The 19889-nt window shown below is 37.7% G+C and overlaps 2 protein-coding genes across 10 annotated transcripts in view; one reads left to right on the forward strand and one right to left on the reverse strand.

Annotated features, from left to right (window-relative positions):
* SIT1 (signaling threshold regulating transmembrane adaptor 1) overlaps window positions 1–19889 on the forward strand; it is a 256827-nt gene that overhangs the window by 189270 nt on the left and 47668 nt on the right. The window lies entirely within an intron of this gene.
* Window positions 1–19889, reverse strand: part of LOC143673367 (phospholipid-transporting ATPase FetA-like) — a 169498-nt gene that overhangs the window by 51499 nt on the left and 98110 nt on the right. For all 9 annotated transcript variants that reach the window (XM_077147777.1, XM_077147776.1, XM_077147778.1 and 6 more), the window contains 2 exons: window positions 18146–18304; window positions 15223–15311 (listed from right to left, as the gene is read on the reverse strand). In XM_077147777.1, coding sequence (XP_077003892.1) covers window positions 15223–15311; window positions 18146–18304 — 248 coding nt within the window. The remainder of the gene's footprint in view (window positions 1–15222; window positions 15312–18145; window positions 18305–19889) is intronic.

The following is a 19889-nucleotide window of genomic DNA, read 5'->3' on the forward strand; positions in this document are numbered from 1 at the left end:
TCTCAAGATATTTTTAGCTATTTGGGGCATCTTGCCCTCCCAGATAAATTTTGTTATTGGTTCTTCTATTTCTGCAAAGTAAGTTGTTGGGATTTTAATTGGTATTGCATTGAATCTATAAATCAGCTTGGGTAGAACTGACATCTTAATTATATTTAGTCTTCCAACCCATGAACATGGTATGCCCTTCCATTTATTTAGGTCTTCCATTATTTCTTCTGGCAATTTCTTATAGTTTTCTGTATATAAGTCTTTTGTGTTCTTAGTTAAATTTATTCCTAAATATTTTATTCTTTTGGCTGCTATTGTAAATGGAATTTTTTTTCTTGATTTCCTCCTCAGATTGCTCATCACTAGTATATAGAAACACTACTGATTTTTGGGTGTTGATCTTGTACCCTGCCACTTTGCAGTATTCAGTTATTAGCTCTAGTAGCTTTGCTGTCAGTTTTTCAGGGATTTTTGACATATAGTTTCATATCATCTGCAAACAGTAACAGCTTACTTCTTCCTTTCCAATTTGGATGCCTTTTATTTCTTTTTCTTGTCTAATTGCTCTGACTAGAAGTTCCGGCACAGTGTTGAATAAAATGTTGAATAACAGTGGGCATCTGTGCCGGTTTGAAAGGTTTTATGTATCCTAGAAAAACCAAGTTTTACTCCTAATCTATCATGTGGAGGTAGCAGTTTCTTTTAATCCCTATTCAGTACTATGGGTTGGAAACTCGATTAGATGATCACTACAGAGGTGTGACTCACTCAATTGTGGGTATTAACCTTGGATTATAGGGAGATGTGACTCCACCCATTCCACATGGTATTGATTAGTTTACTGGAGTCCTTTAAAAGAGGAAGCATTTTGGAGAGAGGGACAGAGTCTCAACAGAGGCACAGAACTACAGAATCCATGAAGCCAGAGTCCTTTGGCAATGAAGAAGAAAAATGCCTCTAGAGGAGCTTCGTGAAACAAGAAGCCTGGAGAGAAAGCTAGTAAGCATCACCATGTTCACCATGTGCCTTTCAAGTTGAGAGAGAACCCTGAACTTCAACAGCCTTTCTTGAATGAAGGTAACCTCTTGTTGGTGCCTTAATTTGGACGTTTTAATAGACTTGCTTTAATTGGGACATTTTCACAGCCTTAGAACTGTAAACTAGCAACTTAATAAATTCTCCTTTTTAAAAGCTGTTTCATTTCTAGTATATTGCATTCCAGCAGCAAGCAAACTAAGACGCCATCCTTGTCTTGTTCCTGATGTTACAGAGAAAGCTTTCAGTCTTTTCCCATTGAGGATGATGATAGCTGTGGGTTTTTCAAATATTCCCTTTATCATGGTAAGAAAGTTCCCTTCTATTCCTATCTTTTGAAGTGTTTTCATCAAGAAATGATGTTGAATTTTGTCAAGTGCCTTTTCTGCATCAACCGAGATGATCATGTGGTTTTTCTGCTTTGATTTGTTGATATGGTGCATTACATTAATTGATTTCCTTTGTTGAACCAGGCTTGCATACCTGGAATATATCCCACTTGAAAATGGTGCATAATTCTTTTAATGTGCTGCTGGATTCAATTTGCAAGCATTCTGTTGAAGATTTTTGCATCTATATTCATTAAAGAGATTTGTCTGTAATTTTCTTTTCTTGTAGTATCTTTGTCTGGTTTCGGTATTTGGGTGATGCTGGATTCCAAAGAATTAGTTAGGTAGCTTTTCCTCATCTTCAATTTTTTCTTAAGAGTTTGGAAAGGATTGGTATTAATTCTTTCTTGAATACTTGGTAAAATTCACATGTGAAGCCATCTGGTCCTGCACTTTTCTTTCTTGGGAGATTCTTGATGGTGGATTCAATATCTTTACTTATGACTGGTTTTCTGAGGTCTTCAGCAAAGTATTTCTTCTCGAGTCAGTGTTGGTTGTTCATGGCTTTCTAGGTAGTTTTCCAATTCATCTATGTTGTCTAGCTTATTAGCATATAGTTGCTCATAGTATCCTCTCATTACCTCTTTTATTTCTGCGGCGTCAGTGGTTATGTCCCCTCTTCCATTTCTGATTTTATTTATTTGCATTCTCTCTCTCTCTCTCTCTCTCTCTCTCTCTCTCTCTCATCAGCCTAGGTAAGGGTCCACCAATTTTATTGACTTTCTCAAAGAACCAACTTCTGGTTTTGTTGATTTTTTTAAATTGCTTTCCTTTTCTCAGTTTCATTTATTTCTGCTCTATTATTTGTTGTTTCTTTCCTTTTGTTTGCTTTGAGGTTAGTTTGCTGCTGTTTCTCTAATTCTTCCAGATAAACAGTTAATTCCTCATTTTTTTGCTCTTTCTTCTTTTTTAATATAGGCATTTAGGGCAATAAATTTCCTTTCAGCACTGCCTTTGCTGCATCCCATAGATTTTGATATGTTGTGTTTTCATTTTCATTTGCCTTGAGATATTTACTGATTTCTATTGTAATTTCTCCCTGACAGACTGGTTGTTTAAGAGTGTGTTGTTCAGCCTTCATATATTTGTGAATTTTCTGGCCCTCTGCCTATTATTGATTTCCAACTTCATTGCGTTATAATGTGAGAAAGTGTTTTATATGATTTCAATCTTTAAAATTTATTGAGACTTTCTTTGTGCCTCAAGCATATGGTCTATCCTTGAGAATGATCCATGAGTACTTGAGAAAAATGTGTATCCTGCTGTTGTGGGGTGTAATGTTCTGTAAATGTCTATGTTTAGGTTCATTTATCATATTATTCAAAATCTCTGTTTCCTTATTTATCCTCTGTCTAGATGTTGTATCCATTGATGAGAGTGGGGAATTTAAGTTTCCAACTAATTTTGTAGAGGTGTCTATTTCTCCCTTCAGTGCTGTCAGTGTTTGCCTCATTATTTTGGAGCACTCTGGCTTGGTGCATGAATATTTATGATTGTTATGTCTTCTTGTTGAATTGTTCCTTTTATTAATAATAGGGTCCTTCTTTGTCTCTTTTAATTGTTTTACATTTGAAGTCTAATTTGTCAGATATTTGTATAGCTACCTCTGCTCTTTTCTGGTTTTTGTTTGTGTGAAGTATCTTTTTTCCAGCCTTTCACTTTCAATCTGTTTTTGTCCTTGGGTCTAAAGTCAGTCTCCTATAGACAGCATATAGATGGGTCCTGTTTTTAAATCCATTCTACCAGGGTGCACGGGTGGTTCAGTGGTAGAATGCTTGCCTTCCATGCAGGAGACCCGGATTCAGTTCCCAAACCATGCACCTAAAATACAAGCAAGCGAAATCCATTCTGCCAGTCTGTATGTTTTGATTGGGGAGTTTAATCCATTAATATTTATTATTACTGTAAGCACAATACTTTCTTCTACTATTTTGTCTTTTAGATTTTATATGCCAGGTCTTTTTTTTTCTCTTCGTACATTTACTGATAGTCTTCATTTATACACTCTTCTCCTCAGACCTCTCTCTCCTGTTTTTTCTTATCTGCCTGTAGTGCTCCCTTTAGTATTTCTTGTGGAACTGTCTCTTAGTCACAAATTCTCTCAGTGACTGTTTGTCTGAAAATATTTTAATGTCCCTCTAAATTTTGAAGAACAGTTTTTCTGGGTTAGAACTCTTGTTTGATAGTTTTTCTCTTTCAGAACCTTAAATAAATCATACCACAGCCTTCTCACCTCCATGATTTCTACTGAGAAATCCACATATATATTCCCATTGCATTTCCCTTGTATTCAATGGATTGTTTTTCTCTTGCTGGTTTCAAAAGTCCTATGGGTTTGTTCCTTTGATTGGGTCATATCTTCAATATCTTTCCTAGTGTGACTTGTTATTTTTTTGCTGGCATCTAGGCATTTGATTTCCTTAGTTTGTTCTGGAGGTCATTTTCACTCTTTTACCTATGGTTTTCTTGTTGGATGGCTTTGTTCTCTATCTGCTCCTTGGCATTCAGTTCAACTTATTCTAGACCTTTAGCATAGATTCTGTTTAACTGATGAGAATTTTTCAGCTCTTGTTTTTCTGTTTCTTGCCCTGTCTATATGGAACCTTTTTTTGAGGAAGGTCTCCTCAGATATGATCAACCAGTCAGATTTTCCCAGACCAACAGGCCCACATCACAGGAAGAGAGAGTAGCCAGTATTAAGTTTTCCTGAGGCTGAGAACCAGAATGTTGTCAGACTCTGTGCTTTTCCTATCCTGCCCAGCATGTGGTGCTTGTCTGCCTACAGCATCCCAATACCATAAGGTGATGAGGTGCCTTTAATTTCCGCAGCCTCTCCCTGCCAGTGGTGGTTGAGAGGTTATGGTAGATAGGGGGCTTACTTCTGTTTTCCAGCCCCTGGGGCCTGAATTCCCTGAGGAGGGACATCACTTGAGCTGGGCCCAACCCTTTAGGAAACTGTCCCCATTCACCTATTTACTTTGTCTCTCAGACATACCTTAATTTTGCCCTTGCCTGGGGCAGTGCTGAAGCCTGAGAGTGCTCAAAGTTCTATCTAATGAGCTGTTAAGAAGTAAAAAAAAAAAAAGACACACAAAAAAGCTCTTTCAGAGCCAGACCACAGCTACCAGGGGTTGCTAATCAAGAGCTACAGTTGGTACATGGCTCTATGTATCCCCAGGCTCTATGTGCCCCTCTTTTCATGGGGTCCAGCCCTTTTTCCAGTATTTTGTACTGTCCAACTCAAAAATCCCCTTTTTCTGTTTCGTTTTGTTTTCATCAGCCCTACACCTTCTCTGCTGGGGTGAAAACTCCTGGTTCCTTTAGTGCTTACTCCAGGATAGGAATTTTCCTATCCTGGGCTGTTTTCAGCAGTCAGAATTTGTTAATTAATTCTGCAATTGGAGCTTGGTTGAGCTAACTCCTTGCTACCAATAAAGTCTGTTCCCTTTCCCCTCAGGGAACCAGCCTACCATGCCCACTGGGGAGGGGTGCTGACCCTGTGACTTGAGGATTTACAGTTCTGTGTGGGATCTCAGCCATTTCACCCATTCCAGATTGGTGTACAATCTGGTGGACAGTCACTCATGTCCTCCCAACAGCTGTTCCATATAGATCCTTACTATTTACTAGCTGCTCTGGAGGACAAAACTAAATTCCACACCTAACTATGCTGCCATCTTGGACTGCCCTCTTGTGTATTTTCAATATTTACTATTTTGCCTTTCATCCCCTTAATTTCTGTTATGTTACTTTTTTACTTTCAAATTCTTCTTATGCTCACATATTGTCTTCATGTCCTTTCTGTCTTTATGCATGTTTTTTTCACCTCCTTGAATTTATTTAGGAGCTTTGTTTGAACTTCTTTTATTAGTTGTTCCAAATTTTGTGTCACCTCTTGAAGATTTAATTTGTTCCCCTGACTGACCCATATCTTTCTGTTTCTTAGTATAACTTGTAATTTTTTGCTGATGTCTTGGCATCTTGTTATCTTGATGCATTAACCTGAAGGTCAGTTCCACCCTCTTTTCTAGGGTTTTAATGTTGATTGGCTTTGTGTTAAGGCTCTTCTTTGACACTTGGTCCAACTTATTTTGGACCTTTTAGAGTAGCCCATGTTTAAGTGTTCAGATTTTCTCAGCTCTTCTTCATCTGATTCTTGCTCTGGATATGCAATACAATTTTGAGGATTGCACTTTTTGTGCAATTGTTTCACCTCCAGGAGAAAGATTCCTTTTCTCTGGTTCCTTCTCTTGGAATCTTGATCCATTCTGTTCTATACAGAATTTTCTCCCCAGCTCCTATGATTTGTTTAAATTCTCTCCCTCATTTAGTGTCCCATCTCCTTTATATATTTTTTCAGTTCTGGGATCCATCCTGTCTTAAAGCAGAACTGTTTCTCCCTCCTCCCAACTTTTTTTTTCCTGTGGGGCTTTTCTGCCTCCAGTTTCTCCCCCATTAGGATATCTTGACCTAAGCAGCATGATGGGGTCAATCCACAAAGGTAGGTCAATTCAGAAGTCCATTTTATGTTTAGGTAGTCCAGCAGTAGAAACTGGATTGAGTGCACACCTCTTGACAACAGTTCTGCTATGGTTTTGCATGCTCTCTTCACCCTGTGTGTCCTTTTGTATGCAGCATGCAGCATGACTCAGTGGCTTGTGTTCTACCCTGGATCTCTGTGGACTTGTGTCTCTGTGCCTGGATACACAGGGGGTTCTAACTCACTACTATGAGTGACTCCATAGTCTGCATCCATGGCAGAAGGAGTGTCCAGGACCGTGATGCCTCTGTGCAACTCCCATGCTGCATGGGACTGAGTGAGGAGGATGGGTACAGACTGGTGGGTCTAAAACAGAAATTTCCTACCTGTTCTTGAAGATTATTTTTCTTTTTCTTTGATTCAGATTTGCAAAGTTCTTCTTCAGTGTCTATTTTCCTCCAGAGTTTGAAGCAAGTGGGATTTGTCCTTTTATTTGCTGATTCTAAGAGTAGATTTTTCCAGGGTATGCCTTACGTCACCATGTTGATGATGTAATTCTCATTCTGCTTTTCTAACCCATAAATACACTAACAGTTTTCAAACCAGGGTTCAGAAAACTTTGCCACTGTGAGCTCTAGCACTGGGGAGAGGGAGGGACTCAAACTCCCAGAACAGCTGTGGGTTGACCAGGAAGCAGCTCTTAAATGTGGTTCCTGTATCTAGAAGATTTTTCCCTCAGAAATATGTATTAGTCAGGGTTCTCCAGAGAAACAGAACAAATACAATGTACACATTAAGAGATATATTATAGGAATTGGTTTACACAACCATGGGGATTGGCAGGTCCAAATTCTGTAGGGGAGGCTACAAATTGGAAACAACAGTTTTTTAAAAATATTTTTATTGATAGATCTTCACACACATACATTCCCTACATAGTGTACAATCAATGGCTCACAATATCATCACATTGTTGGATATTCATCACCATGATAACTTTTTAGAATACTTGCATTGCTCCAGAAAAATAAAAACAAAAAAGAAAACACTCATAACGTACCATAATCTTTACCCCTCCTTCTCACTACTATTTCAATCTACCCAATTTATTTTACTCTTTGTCCCCCCATTATTTATTTTTCAATCCATATTTTTTTTACTTATCTAATGAAGGTTTTGATGAATTCCCCAGGAAAAGCTGGCTGACTGAAATAGAATAGAAATTCTTCTTTCTAATTGCTGAAATCCTCAGTTCTGCCTTTAAGGTCTTCAGCTGACTGGATGAGACTTCTCAGTGATCTCTTTTGTGGATTGTGGATATAATCGGTATAGATGGCAATCAATTTTGAGTAATGATTTAAATAAACAAAATACCCTTCCAGTAACAATCAGGCCAGTGCTTACTTGACCAAATAACTAGGCACCATAACCTAGCCAGACTGACATGTGAAATCAGCTGTCACAAAACATTTCCAGAAACAAAGTGTTTCAGTCAGGAAGGGTTTCTGCTTCAGCTTACTTCAAGAAATGAGGGCTTATTACACCTGACTACACTGGCAATGTCCTGACAAAAATGCCACACAAACAAAATTGCTGAGCTGGCAAGAACCTAGTTAATTCAAGAACACTTAATCATTCAAAAGATATTTGCTCAGCACTATTTTGTGAAAGGCTCTCTCAGGAATATAGAGATGAATATGACATAATTTCTACCCTAAAGGCCCATGATGTGGTTTCTAAAACAGTCATTCATTTACTCATTCTCTCAACAAATAATGGAACGTCTATCATATATCAGGCAAACTTCTGGGGACTGGGGATACCGTGATGAAAAAAGACAATGTTCTTCCATCAGAGGGTTTATAATCTTATGGAGAGAAGTATACAATAAACAAGTTCAGAAATGTACAAATACAATTAAATAGGGATGAATGCTGTGGGGAAAATAAGTTAATGGAATAAAGAGGACCCTGGTGGTTTGGGGATGGCTACTTTAGATACAGCAGCTTAGAAGACTTCTCTGAAGAGATGACACTGAATGATAAAAAGAAGCAAGACATACAAAGACCTGGGAGAAAGTGTTGCCAGGAAGTGTAAAAGCCCGAAGGTAGAAATGAGTTTGCTATCTCGCTTTATTTTTAGTTTGTTTGGGTATGGACTTCTTGGGTATTTCACTTCTATTAGTGAAAATAATTTTCACTAATATTAAATGTATTGTCCCATTGATTTCTAGGATCCTGTGGTGCTGGTGAGAAGTCTGATTCCAATCTGAGTCTCTCTTTGTTTCTGAAATCTTATTCTTGTCCCATGAAAATGTTGAGAGTCCTGTCTGCCCCCCTGGATTCCTAACATATCATGATGCTTTGAATCTGAAACTCACACCCTATCTCTATTCTACAAAATATTCTCCTATTATTTTTTTTGACAATGCTGCCTCCTACATTTTCTCTTTCTGATACTGCTGGTGGATGGATTTGGGGCCTTCTGGTTTGGTCTTCTATTTAAAAAGTACTTCTCTGCCTCTTTGTTGCTCAGATGTGGCCTCTCTCTCCAGCCAACACAACTAGCAATCTCACCACCCTCCCCCTGTCTACGTGGGACATGACTCCCAGGGGTGTGGACCTTCCTGGCAAGGTGGGACAGAAATCCTAGAATGAGCTGAGACTCAGCATCAAGGGATTGAGAAAACCTTCTGGACCAAAAGGGGGAAGAGTGAAATGAGACAAAGTGTCAATGGCTGAGAGACTCCAAACAGAGTTGAGACGTTATCCTGGAGGTTATTCTTACGCATTAAGTAAATATCACCTTGTTATTCAATGTAATGGAGAGGTTGGAGGGAACTGCCTGAAAGAGTAGAGCTGTGTTCCAGTAGCCATGTTTCTTGATGATGATTGTATAATGATGTAGCTTTCACAATGTGACTGTGTGATTGTGAAAACCTTGTGTCTAATGTTCCTTTTATCTACCCTGTCAACAGACGAGTAGAACATATGGAAAAAAAATAAATAATAGGGGGAACAAATGTTAAAATAAATTTAGTTTGAAATGCTAGTGATCAATGAAAGGGGGGGTAAAGGGTATGGTATGTATGAATTTTTTTTTTTCATTTTATTTCTTTTTCTGAATAGATGCAAATGTTCCCAGAAATGATCACAATGATGAATATGCAACTATGTGATGATATTGTGAATTACTGATTATATATGTAGAACGGAATGATCAAAATAGGAATGTTTGCATTAGTTACGTGTTTTTAGGTATTTAAAAAAATAATAAATAAATAAATACTTCTCTGATATTTTCTTAACTCTTTGTCTTTATTTATTTATTTATTTATTTATTTATTTATTTTTTATATGGGCAGGCAGCGGGAATTGAACCCAGGTCCTCTAGTATGGCAGGCAAGCATTCTTGCCTGCTGAGCCACCGTGGCCCACCCACTCTTTGTCTTTTTATTTTATGTCCTGGGATAGATCTTTGAGTTTTTAATTCAGCTCTTTTATTGGCTTTTAATTTCAGCAACCCCATATTTATTTTCCAATAATTCTTTTCTGTTGTTCTTAGATTGCATTTTGAGTTTCCTGTTGTTGTTTTTTTTTAGCATTCAGGGATACAATTTCTTCTCTCTGAGAATAATAATGAGAACTTTTGCAAAGTTCTTTTCTTTTCTCTTCCCTGAATTATCTGTTTATTCCAGTGTCAGATATTCTATTTGTTCATCCTGTCTTCCTCTTTTGTGCTACTGGTTTCCCTCTACTCCACTTTGTATGAATAAAATAGTAGTTTGTCCACTAGAGGTAGCAAAAATAGGCTTCATTTCCTTTGGTTAATTTTGTTTCTCCAGCATGCCATTCCTCTGAATGGCAAGACCAGACCATGAGTTCTGTGCAGGTTCACAGCATGTGTTATTTGACAGGCTTCACCTTAAAGAACGCAAGAAGCTTACAGGCAAACCTGAGATTTTCAAATTTAAAATTAAATGGTGGGTGGTGCAATGGTGGCTCAGTGGCAAGAATTCTTGCCTGCAGAGCTGGAGACCCGGGTTCGATTCCCGGGAGCCTGCCCATGTGAAAAAAAAAAAAGTAAATGACTTTACTCTAAAAGTGTTGACACCTGCATTAGAGGCCCTTGCTCTCACCAGGCAGGTTGTTAAATTTCTTTACAAAACAGTTCTCTTCTTTGGGGCTGGAAGGAAACTATATTTGTTCTGTGCTATAGAAGTAGTAAGATGGTACAGTGGGCCAATCTTTAGCCATACTATTTTATGGCCCGTTTTAAAATTAATTATTGTGATTATTGCCTTATATCCTACTCCAGTTCTCAATGCATATTGTCTCTAAGCTTGGAGCCACTCGAGCTCTGTAAAGAAGAATGCATTTCCCCTGTAGCTTTCACTACTCTGTTTTATTCATCAGTATAATCCATTTATTCTCTGCCTTCCAAACACTTAACATCTTGAGTCTGCTGATGGTTCATCATCTTATGTCAGAGCTGTAAAGTGTTTAGTTTTCCTTTATACTTCTTCACAATCATTTTATTAGGCTTGAACAGTAAGTTTCTATGTCTTTCTTCAGCTGGATGTTCTGAAGTGAACACAGAACTCCAGATAATATTCCATACTTTCTGAAAGAAAGACTGCACAAATGACCCCACCAGTATAGGAATTTGCAGGGACTACTCTGCCAGCTTAGCTGCCTCCAACATTTACACTACATATCTGCTGCCTCCACCTTGTGAGACCCTTAAGCAAAGAATCCAGCCACAACCTCCCAGATTTTTAACTTACACACCTGTGAGATAATAAATGGATGTTGTTTTAAGCCACTGGTTTGTGATAATTTGTTATGCGGCAATAGAAATCTTACAAAGGTGAGCTTTCACTTCCACCCTGTTTTTCTTTCAAGGCATTTATCCTATATAGCTATTGGCTAGTTGTTTGATGTCTGCCTTCTCTACTTTACTTTAAACTCCATGACAGTGGGAATTATCATTGTTTCCCAGTGCCTCAACTGGTGCCTGGCAGAAGCTCAATAAATATTTTAAATAAATGAATAAATCAAATTTGAATAAGTCAAAGTACCACTGTTATCGCATAATATGAAGTTAAAACCTTTGGAGTCATCTTATTTTCTTCCTACTTCATTCTCTTTTTCTAATCTATTGCCTGACTTTCTTCTGAAACATCTGTAGGATTTGTCATTTTATTCTCTTAATTTCTAAAATCCACATCTCTGTCTAGCTTGTCATCATTTCACACCTGCATCATTACAACAGTTTTGTGGACATTCTCTCCATTCTCTCCACTTCTAGAATCTCCCTTTTAATATCTGCACTGCATATTACTATGTTTTAATCTTCCTAAAACACCACTTTCATTCTGTCAGTTCTTTGATCATAAACCTAAAATGAATCTCAGTTGCCTTTGGATAAAGTTCAAAAGGCTTAGCCTGCCAGTTAAGGTCTTTCACAATTTGACCACAATTTATCCTTCCAACCTTCTCTCTCATGATTACAACTACCACCACTATTTCTCCTCCTCCTTCTTCATCTTCTTTCTTCTTTCCTTTTATGTACTTTTTACTTACTTTTTGTCTTGAAATAATTTTAGACTTACAGTAAAGCTGCAAAAACAGTAGACTTCCCAGATGATCTTCACCCAGCTTTCCATATGTTAATATAACCATACTACAGATATAAAAATCTCACTTTTTTCTAATTTTCTAATACAATTTTATTGAGATATATTCACATATCATATAATACAAAGTATACAAGATATATTCACACATCATACAATCCAAATACAGTCCATAGCTTGCAATATCATCATAAATTGATCACTATAATCAGTTTTAGAACATTTTTATTGCTCCAAAAAAAAAAAGAAGTGAAAATCCCAAACATCTCATATCCCATACCCCCCAATCACTGACCTCTAACATTGGTGTGGTACACTTGCTACCACTGATGAAATAATATTAAGATATTACTCCTAATTATAGTTCATTGTAAGGCCTGGGGCGGTAGCCTCTGGCAGGAAGGCCCCCACCCGAATGAAAACCTGTGAACATCCGGGCATACAGCTGTTCAAACTCAGCCAATCAGGACCTGCCCTGACAAAGGACCCTCACTGCACACAGCCTGTAGCTATGCCCCCAGCCCTAACGCGCACGAAACTCCTAACCTACCACAGGAGGTCCCGTAGGCATCATCAGCACCTCCACTAGCTAGCCTGTATCTAGCCCCACTGCCCCTAGGGGGGCACAACTTCCCCAGCCCGCACCCTGAGCACCTGGACCCGGGAACCTCGCCCCTGGACAATAAACTTTTTAAACTTGGACTCAGTTTCTCTGATTTCTCAGTCGGCTACCGTCTAAAACCTGACATTCATAGTTTGCAATAAGTGCAAAAACCTCATTACTTTTTAAATAAAAACTGTCCTACTCACCAACCAATCATACACCTTATGTTCTTTTGCTTCTGTGCCTTTGCTCATGCCCTTCCTCTTACATAGAATGGCCTACCTCCTTTTCTCTATCTTCTAAACGTCTTAACATGATTTACAAAACTCTGCGTTTTCTGGCCTCTTCTTCTACTTCTCTATCACATTTTCTCCTTTTCCTTCCTTACTATGCTCCAGCCAAACTTCCTTCTCTCAATTCCTCAAACATATCATTATCTTTCCTGCCTAAGTCTCTGCTCATGTTCTTTTCTTTACATGGAATGCTCATCTCTTTAAGTGGCTAGCTCCTAACTACCATGATTTCTTACCATAGTGGAGAAGGACCTATTTCTCTTATACCTTCCTCCCAATTCTCCTCCCCATTCATCTAAGAAAATTATTTTTAAAAGTATGGTAGAGTCAAAAGAGAGTATTTGTATTACTATGGTTTTGTAAGCGTTGCTCACTACTGAGAAAAGTAATATTCTATGACTATAGCTCTTTTCCTGTATAAACTTTTTTCCCCCTGGATTGATAATCAACTTGCTTTTCATCTGTCTAGTTTTCTAGGACTCTATTATTAAATTTTCTTCAACTTCTCTACCATCCCTGCCAGAGGACTATAAAAAAATAATATTTTGTTTGCTGAAAAGCGTTGGTTGACTTTTCTCTCTGGAGACCCCTACTATGGATCCCTCTATACCTCTGCTCTAATCCGGACAGATTGTTCTCTAGGCCTACTATTAAGCTATCATCCTAGGATTTCCTTCCACTGCTCCCATGCATAGAAGCCTCTGTCTCCTGGCTTCCATATCTTCTTTCTTGGTCTACTCTCTAGTTTTTCTTGCGTATTCATTCTAGAAGTTTCTTAACAAAGGATACAGGAATAAATTTTTTGAGTTGTGCACATGTGGATATTTCTTTACACTTGTATTTTATTGATAGTTTCTTTGGATTTAGAATTATGGGCTGTAGATAATTTTCCGGCAGAATTCTGAAGGCACTGACATTATCTTCTGCTGTTTCTGTTGAGAAGACCAATGTTATTCTGATTCCTGACCCTTGTATATGACCTTTTTTTTTTTTTTTTTTTACCATGTTTGGAAGTTTTTAGGATTTTCTTTTTAATTTCATAATTTCTTCACATGTGGTCAATCTGCCATGTTAAATAGGACTTGTGATGTGTTTTATCTTATCTTTCTAGGAAGATAGCAACTATAGCAAAAATAGCACTGACTCTGAAAAGTTATGCCTAGTTGGATAGATATGATTGTTAAATAAAATAATGTATGTATTAGCTGGCATATATTTGATGCCTGCCAGCCCCAGCCCCATCCCCACCACCCTCCCCCTCCCAAATAAAGTGGATTTAAACACTTAAGGGCTGGGGCCAGGTCTATCACAACATTTTTTTTGTTGATTCTCATGACATCTGCATGCTGGAAATATAATAGATTCTCAATAAATACTTAATGAACCATAGACCTGTCTTTGTAATCATTTTTCTGTGGGACTTTACTTACGACATGTATCTTTTCTATGCCTCAATTTACATATGTGTCAAATGGGTAAAATACTTCTTGGTTTGCTTAATGCTCCTGGATGGATTGAGGCTGCAATTAGTCAATGATGTGAAAATATCCTTAAAAAGTTAAAATTCCTCTACAGATGTCAAGTATGAACTGTCCTTCAACAAGTTCACAAATAGTTGAACCTTCTCAGGCAGATGGGAATCATCCTGCTTTAAAGAGCACCCAAGCTAAATGACCTAGCTTACTGCCTAACATATTGTGGAAGGCATATTACCTTCCTGAATTCTCAATTGTGATTGTGTTCTCCATTAAGAAACCAGGAAATGACACTTAGTTTCAATTGCTGAAAGCTATGCAGATAACGGTAGAAACAAAGATAGTGGATACTAGTTTCTGGTCTCAAAGCAGAATGAATTTTCCCAGTGTTCTAAAATCCCATTTACTAAATCCAAAGGATTTAGGGAAAGGAACTGTGATATTTCTCACCATAAATAAAGAAGAAAAGGCAATTTGTAATTCAGATATTAAAGAGATGTGTGCAGAAAGGGAAGTAATCTTTGAATTTTCAGAATCTAAACAACAGAATAAAAATAAAAATAAAAATTATGGAATTAAGTATAGGCATCACTGGAGCTGCTCAGTTATGCAAAGAAGTTAAGTGAAGAAATTAATCTGTATCTAACATAAATAGAGGTAACTTGTATCTGATAGCATGGAATTAAATTTACTGATTTAGTCTTCAGTTTAAACTTCTATTATCAAAGCTTATTGTCTATTGTAGTGCTTTTCAAGTTTCATTTCTTAGCATCAGAACTCTGTTTGTCCAACTGAAATCTTATAGAACAGGTAAATATGAAACTGCTCTTTTTGAAATAGTAACTGTCAAATGGGGAGACCAGAACAAAATCCACTTGATCTCTCTTATTCTCCCTGCAATAGACCTTACGGATTTTTTAATGAAATAGAGTGCGAAATCATTAGTTTCAGTAAGGTGTTCTACCAGTCTAAATGAGGTTTTATTAAAGTTGTAATAAGTAAACTTGATTTACAAGTAAATAAAAATACGTTTTAATTTCTATAGCAGAGTTATTGATCTATTTTAGTATGGCTAATCAAATCACAAAATCTTCTTAGACAAATTTTAGCTATCTTCCACAATGGAAGTTTAACTGCAGACTTCTTTGTAAAGTGGCTCTGTTCTTTTCTGCTTCCAAAATTAGTCTGTGATATTCTGAAACTGTTTGAGACTTTCAAGCAATTAAATTCCAGTTGAAAATGCCAGCTACTCCTTTGGAAGGAAGGAAGGATGCCCATTTGTAAAGAAACAGAGAAAAAAAAAATCTTTTAACTTACCCAGAGCACAAGGACATTCATGAGATGGTCTAAGTGTGTTCGTTTAAAGGTAGACTTTCCACTGTTCTGCATTAATTTGGTGTCAGGCCCTAAGTGAAATGGGGAGACGTCAATTCTTAGAGTCACCGCACAGAGGCTTAAAACTGAATTGAAATATACCTTTATGATCATATAATCTAACCTTCTATCCAATGCCAATGATAAGCCCTAGAGAAAGGCTCATGGTGCGTGCCTATAACTCAAAGGATGGAAAACTTGTTTCTAAGGAGAGTCCCAATTACTTCTGTAAAATGCACCAATGCTAGTCCCTCTCCTTACAATACCTTAGACAAATCTAGTCTTTCATAGATGAGTTAAGTTAGAATAGGAGCCACAAGCTTCTCTCTCATTAGCATGTGGTTTATTTAGCTTAGAGAAGGGATTTTCTGATAAAGAGATCCCCACCTTCTTTCCAAGTAATTACACTGCTGGACCAGACTATATTTAAATTTTCTAATTGGGAAAGAAGAAAGGAAGAAGAAATGTCAGTGCTCTCTTCTAAGGTGGAAGCTGGGGAGCTGAGATTTCTCTGGGGCTGAAAGACTCTTGTGTTTACTCATGACAGGGCAGACGGTAAGTAGAAGTAATGAGCTTTGAATGGCTACTGGGACTCGAGTTGGAAATTACTGACCAGAGATATACAGCTGTAGAGAAAACATAAGAGGCTTAGAAGAAACTGCAAGTAGCAATTTATCTAGCCTTTTACCTTCTGATTGTTATTCTTACATGCACTCTAATGAAAGAATTTCATCAATGTTTACACATGGGGGAGCTGGAAAAGCCCTTACATGCAGGCAAACACTGAGAATGCACACATAAACTATGCCATTCTTTCCTCTTAAGCTTTCCTTGAAGAGTTTGAAGTCATGAGAAGTTTGGCTCTGAGCCTAGAAACTACAAGGGATCATATCTTCTGAGGGTCTTTAGAAAGACTGATCCTACCCCAGGTTCAAGAAGAAAGTGGAGATCTGTAAATTTTGGCGTTGTGCTAGCAGGAACAGCAACCCAATTTTGCACTGAATACCTCAGACTGGTCTTAGGTGGCATCAGTTCTCCTCTGCTCTGAGCCTCCCAAAGTCCCCAAAGGTTTTTCCCTACCATATAAAAGAGTCAAAGGGAAACCTTGACTAAATTCGTGTTAGCAACTTCACTGCTGTAGCTTTAGGAAAAAACTTTTGGTTGAAAAATGAGCTTTTAACATGTGGCAATGTGTGGAGGTGTCTGCTGAAGTGCAGCAAAAGAAATGTCTATTTTAAACCTTTGCTTCTGGAAACTAGGCAGCCTGGAAGCTGCCACTACAATTCAAGAACCAATGAAGTAAGTTCTATCAGGGCTTCCTGAGACTCTTAAACTTCTTCCTAGGACTGGATTCCCACTATTTTTCATTTAAGTTAGACCCTGATCTTTAGGAAGTAGAGGGGAGCTCTGGGAACCTGGGTTGAGTAGTAGCCACTTTGGTAAATCTTCCTCAATACTAACTCTTGTGTCCTCATCTTCCTACTGTGACAGATGTTATTAATGCCCATTGTCACCAAGGGAATGGTGTAGCCTAGGACTTCCTCCATTTTCTTGTACCATATCATAACCCAAGAAAATCCCTTACTAATTATAATTGGTTGTAGTTCTAAGTGACATCTCATGAAGGGTTGTTGTTAGTGACCCATATGGGTCTTTTCTCTGGTAGGAGAAAAGTTACATTACATTTTATATTCTCCTCCTTAAAGACGACTGTGTTAATTCTCTCTTCATAGGGGTAATCCTCAAGCAGGTACTCTTTTTTTTTCTTTCTTTTTACTTCTAAGATCTTTTATTTTTCCTAGACCCTAGATACAACAAACTCATTTACTCAATATTGATACAGACATAACTACACAAAAGCATTCTATATGCAACACATAGCTTTTATTACAAAAGTTGGCTTTGTAAGGAAGCTTATAAAATTACAAATTACCCTCTGCTTTTCCATCCTAACCATGGTTGCAACCAACGAACCAGTTTTTTAGCAAGTACTTAAAAAGCTTAACTGATGATCCCTTCCCTTAGAGGTAAAAGAAACCCCTTGATTTCTGCCCTAAAAAAAACTTAACCATGAACTATCAAATTTCAGCAAATGGAACACCAGAAATAGGTTATGAGCAACTCAAGTGTTTTGCCTAAACAATTCAAGGCTGACCTTTCAAAAGAGGACACAGGTTTCTCATTAAACTTGGTTTCAATGGGTCTCAAAATTCTGTGACAGATTTTTGGTCATTGTTTTCACTTAAAAAGTACTTTTAAAAATTTTTTAAAAAACTAATAACTTAAAACTGCATCACAGAACAAATGGTTCTGTTTAAAACATTCCTTTCCTTCTGAAGGTTTTATGATGCATTGTTATCATTAGCCAGTCTTTTACTATTAAACTTAAATGGCCAATTGAGACAAACAGTTCTGAGACCTTTCTTCTGCCACTAATTAAGACTGGGGTGGCAGGTATTATGGGTAATATTCATTTAGCTTTCCAAGCAGGTACTCTTAAGGAGAGTCCCCTTCATATTGTTAATTCTATGTGTCCAGATATGGTTGTAAGGAATCATGAGTGCCTTATGATCTTAAACAAAAAGCCTTCCTCTAACAAAGACAGAACTTATACGCTGGCAGCTCAATTCCTTGCTTGGAAAGATGTCATTTTTTCATAAGAAATATATTTTTAAAATCCATCATCCATGCATGCATGCATGCATCCATCCATCCATAGCTATCTATCTATCTAATCTCAAAGCTATAATGTTCTAATATATATCTGACTGCTATATCCACATCCTGAAAACTAAGTGCCCACAATTTGGTCATGAATGGGATCCAGCAAGCTGGGGGCCCTTGCTATGGCTCCCAGAAAACATACCAGTATAAACCACCAAGCCATAACACCAATCTGTATTCCTGATGATGCAGCCTCGGAGCAGCAGCTTTTCATGGTCCAGGCGGTATTTTTTCCCTCTGTAAGTCAGTATTCCTGCAAATTTGTCCAATTTGTTATTGGGAGCCTCACATCTCACCTGCCCTGAAGAAAAAATGAATAGGATGGAAGGAAGCTTAACATAATAAAAAAAAGAAAACCCTTCTTTGAAGGTACACAAACGTCTTTTTTCCTATCCTCTCTTAGCTGCTGCCCATTTCTCTGTAGAAGATAGCCAAAGGTTTCTGGGCTCAAAGAGGAGTAATTCTGCATGTGACATGGATTCATGACTTTATAAAACATAACTAATATGAATAATGAGAACTGACTGTACTCATAAGCACCTATATATTTCCAAAAATAGGTTTATGTTATATAATACTATGCATATATTTTTTTTATTGGAGAAAGAAATCATGCATAAAATACAGGATTTCCATACACTACCCCAGCACCAAAAACTTCCATTGGTGTGGAACATGTGTTAAAATTGATTGGTAGCACATTTTTATAATTGTACTATAAACTGAAGTTCGTGGTTTAGCTTAGGGTTCATTGTTTGTGTTGTGCAGTTCCATGGATTTTTTTTTTAATTTTATTCTGCTACCATATATATAATCTAACATTTCACTTTTTAATCACATTCAGATATATATTTCAGTGCTGTTAATTTCATTCACATTATTGTGCTACTATGACCACCATCCATTATCAAAACATTTTCATTCCAAATAGGAACCCTGTACATTTTAAGTTTTAACTTCCTATTCCCTATACCCATCCAGTCCCCAAGTAACCTGTTGTGGTAGTTAGATTCAGTTGTCAACTTGGCCAGGTGAAGGCACCTAGTTCTGTTGCTGTGGACTTAAGCCAATGGTACGTGAACCTCATCTGTTGCTAATTACATCTTCAGTCGGTTAGGAGGCGTGCCTGCTGCAATGAATGATGTTTGACTTAATTGGCTGGTGCTTAAATGAGAGAGTACAATGTAGCACAGCCTAAGCAGTTTGGCATTCCTCATCTCAGCACTCACAGCTCAGCCCAGGCCTTTGGAGATGCAGAAAGAAGTCACCCCGGGGAAAGTTGTTGGAACCCAGGGGCCTGGAGAGAAGGCCAGCAGAGACTATCCTGTGCCTTCCCACGTAAGAAAGAACCTCAGTGAAAAGTTAGCTGCCTTTCCTCTGAACAACTAACAAAATAAATTCCCTTTTATTAAAAGCCAATCTGTTTCTGGTGTGTTGCATTCTGGCAGCTAGCAAACTAGAACACCTATATTCTAGATTCTGACCCTATGTGTTTGTTCATTTGAATTGTTTCAATCAGTGTGTTCATACAAGATTCATCTTTTTGTATCTGGCTTATTTCAATCAACATGATGTCTTCAAGGTTCATTCATGCTATCACATGTATCAGGACTTCATTTCTTTTAATGGCTGAGTAATATTCCATGGTGTGTCTATAGTACATTTAATTTATCCAGTCATTGGTTGATGGACACTTAGGTTGCTTCCATCTATTGGCAATTGTGAATAATGCACTATGAACATCAGTGCGCAAATATTTATTCAAGTCCCTGCTTTCAATTCTTTGGGGTAATACCTAGTAGTGGGATTGCTGTGTCATATGGTAGATCTATTCTTAGCTATCTGAGGAACCATTATGCATGGGCTTTTGTAATCTACAGTCTTCT

Source organism: Tamandua tetradactyla, chromosome 2, assembly GCF_023851605.1.
Source record: "Tamandua tetradactyla isolate mTamTet1 chromosome 2, mTamTet1.pri, whole genome shotgun sequence".
NCBI classification, from domain to species: domain Eukaryota; kingdom Metazoa; phylum Chordata; class Mammalia; order Pilosa; family Myrmecophagidae; genus Tamandua; species Tamandua tetradactyla.